The sequence below is a fragment of the Emiliania huxleyi genome, assembly GCF_000372725.1.
Source record: "Emiliania huxleyi CCMP1516 unplaced genomic scaffold EMIHUscaffold_76, whole genome shotgun sequence".
NCBI classification, from domain to species: domain Eukaryota; phylum Haptophyta; order Isochrysidales; family Noelaerhabdaceae; genus Emiliania; species Emiliania huxleyi.
In genome coordinates, this window is record NW_005196310.1 from 298,346 (window position 1) to 299,016 (window position 671).

Consider the following 671-nt stretch of genomic DNA (forward strand, 5'->3'; position numbering starts at 1 on the left):
AGCCGCAAGACATCGCACACGCAGAGCCTCGCCGCCGTCCCGCCCGGCTGCCGAGCGAATGCGCTCACACACCGACGGGTGGCACCACGCGCTGCCCGCGCGGCCCCACAGGCGGCATGAAGGCGAAGCTCTACCACGAGCTCCTGCAGGTGGTGCCTCGGATCACTCGCAGATCACTAGCCTCCGCTCTCCCACCACCCCACAGCCCGCTGCTCCACCCTCCCCCACACCCCACGCCCGCTGCTCACACGCGCCTCTGCAGGCGGCCGACCTCAAGGGCGCCGCGGTGGGCAAGCGCGACGCCGTCCACAACCTCGCCATGGCCAACCAGGCCGCCGCCCACTTCCGCTGGCGAGCCTCGTCCGACAAGGCGGTCGGCGCCGTGGACATGGACCGGAAGGCGTTCCGGCCGGTCGGCGTGCGCTCGAATCGGCGCTACGCGGGGCCGCTGCGCCACTGACACCGGGAGGCACACTCGCCGAGCCTCGAGCCTCGAGCCCTGAGGCTCGCCACATCTCTGTGCCGCGTGCACAGAGCGGCGGGCCGGGGGGGGGCGTCTGACCTAGACCTGCTCGCAGTAAATCCATTAAAATAATGCCCTCCCCCCCCCCCCCTCTCCCCCAGCAGCTTCCTCGAGGCCGAACAGGTAGATCCTCCCTGATCGCTAAGCT

General features: G+C 70.5%; 1 protein-coding gene across 1 annotated transcript; it reads left to right on the forward strand.

Annotated features, from left to right (window-relative positions):
• Positions 1–116: 116 nt before the first annotated feature.
• Positions 117–460, forward strand: EMIHUDRAFT_217986 (hypothetical protein; the record flags this gene model as incomplete). Its single annotated transcript, XM_005760335.1, has 2 exons — positions 117–149; positions 263–460. The coding sequence occupies 2 exons, from the start codon at positions 117–119 to the stop codon at positions 458–460; spliced, it is 231 nt and encodes a 76-aa protein (XP_005760392.1).
• Between the last annotated feature and the right edge of the window lie 211 nt (positions 461–671).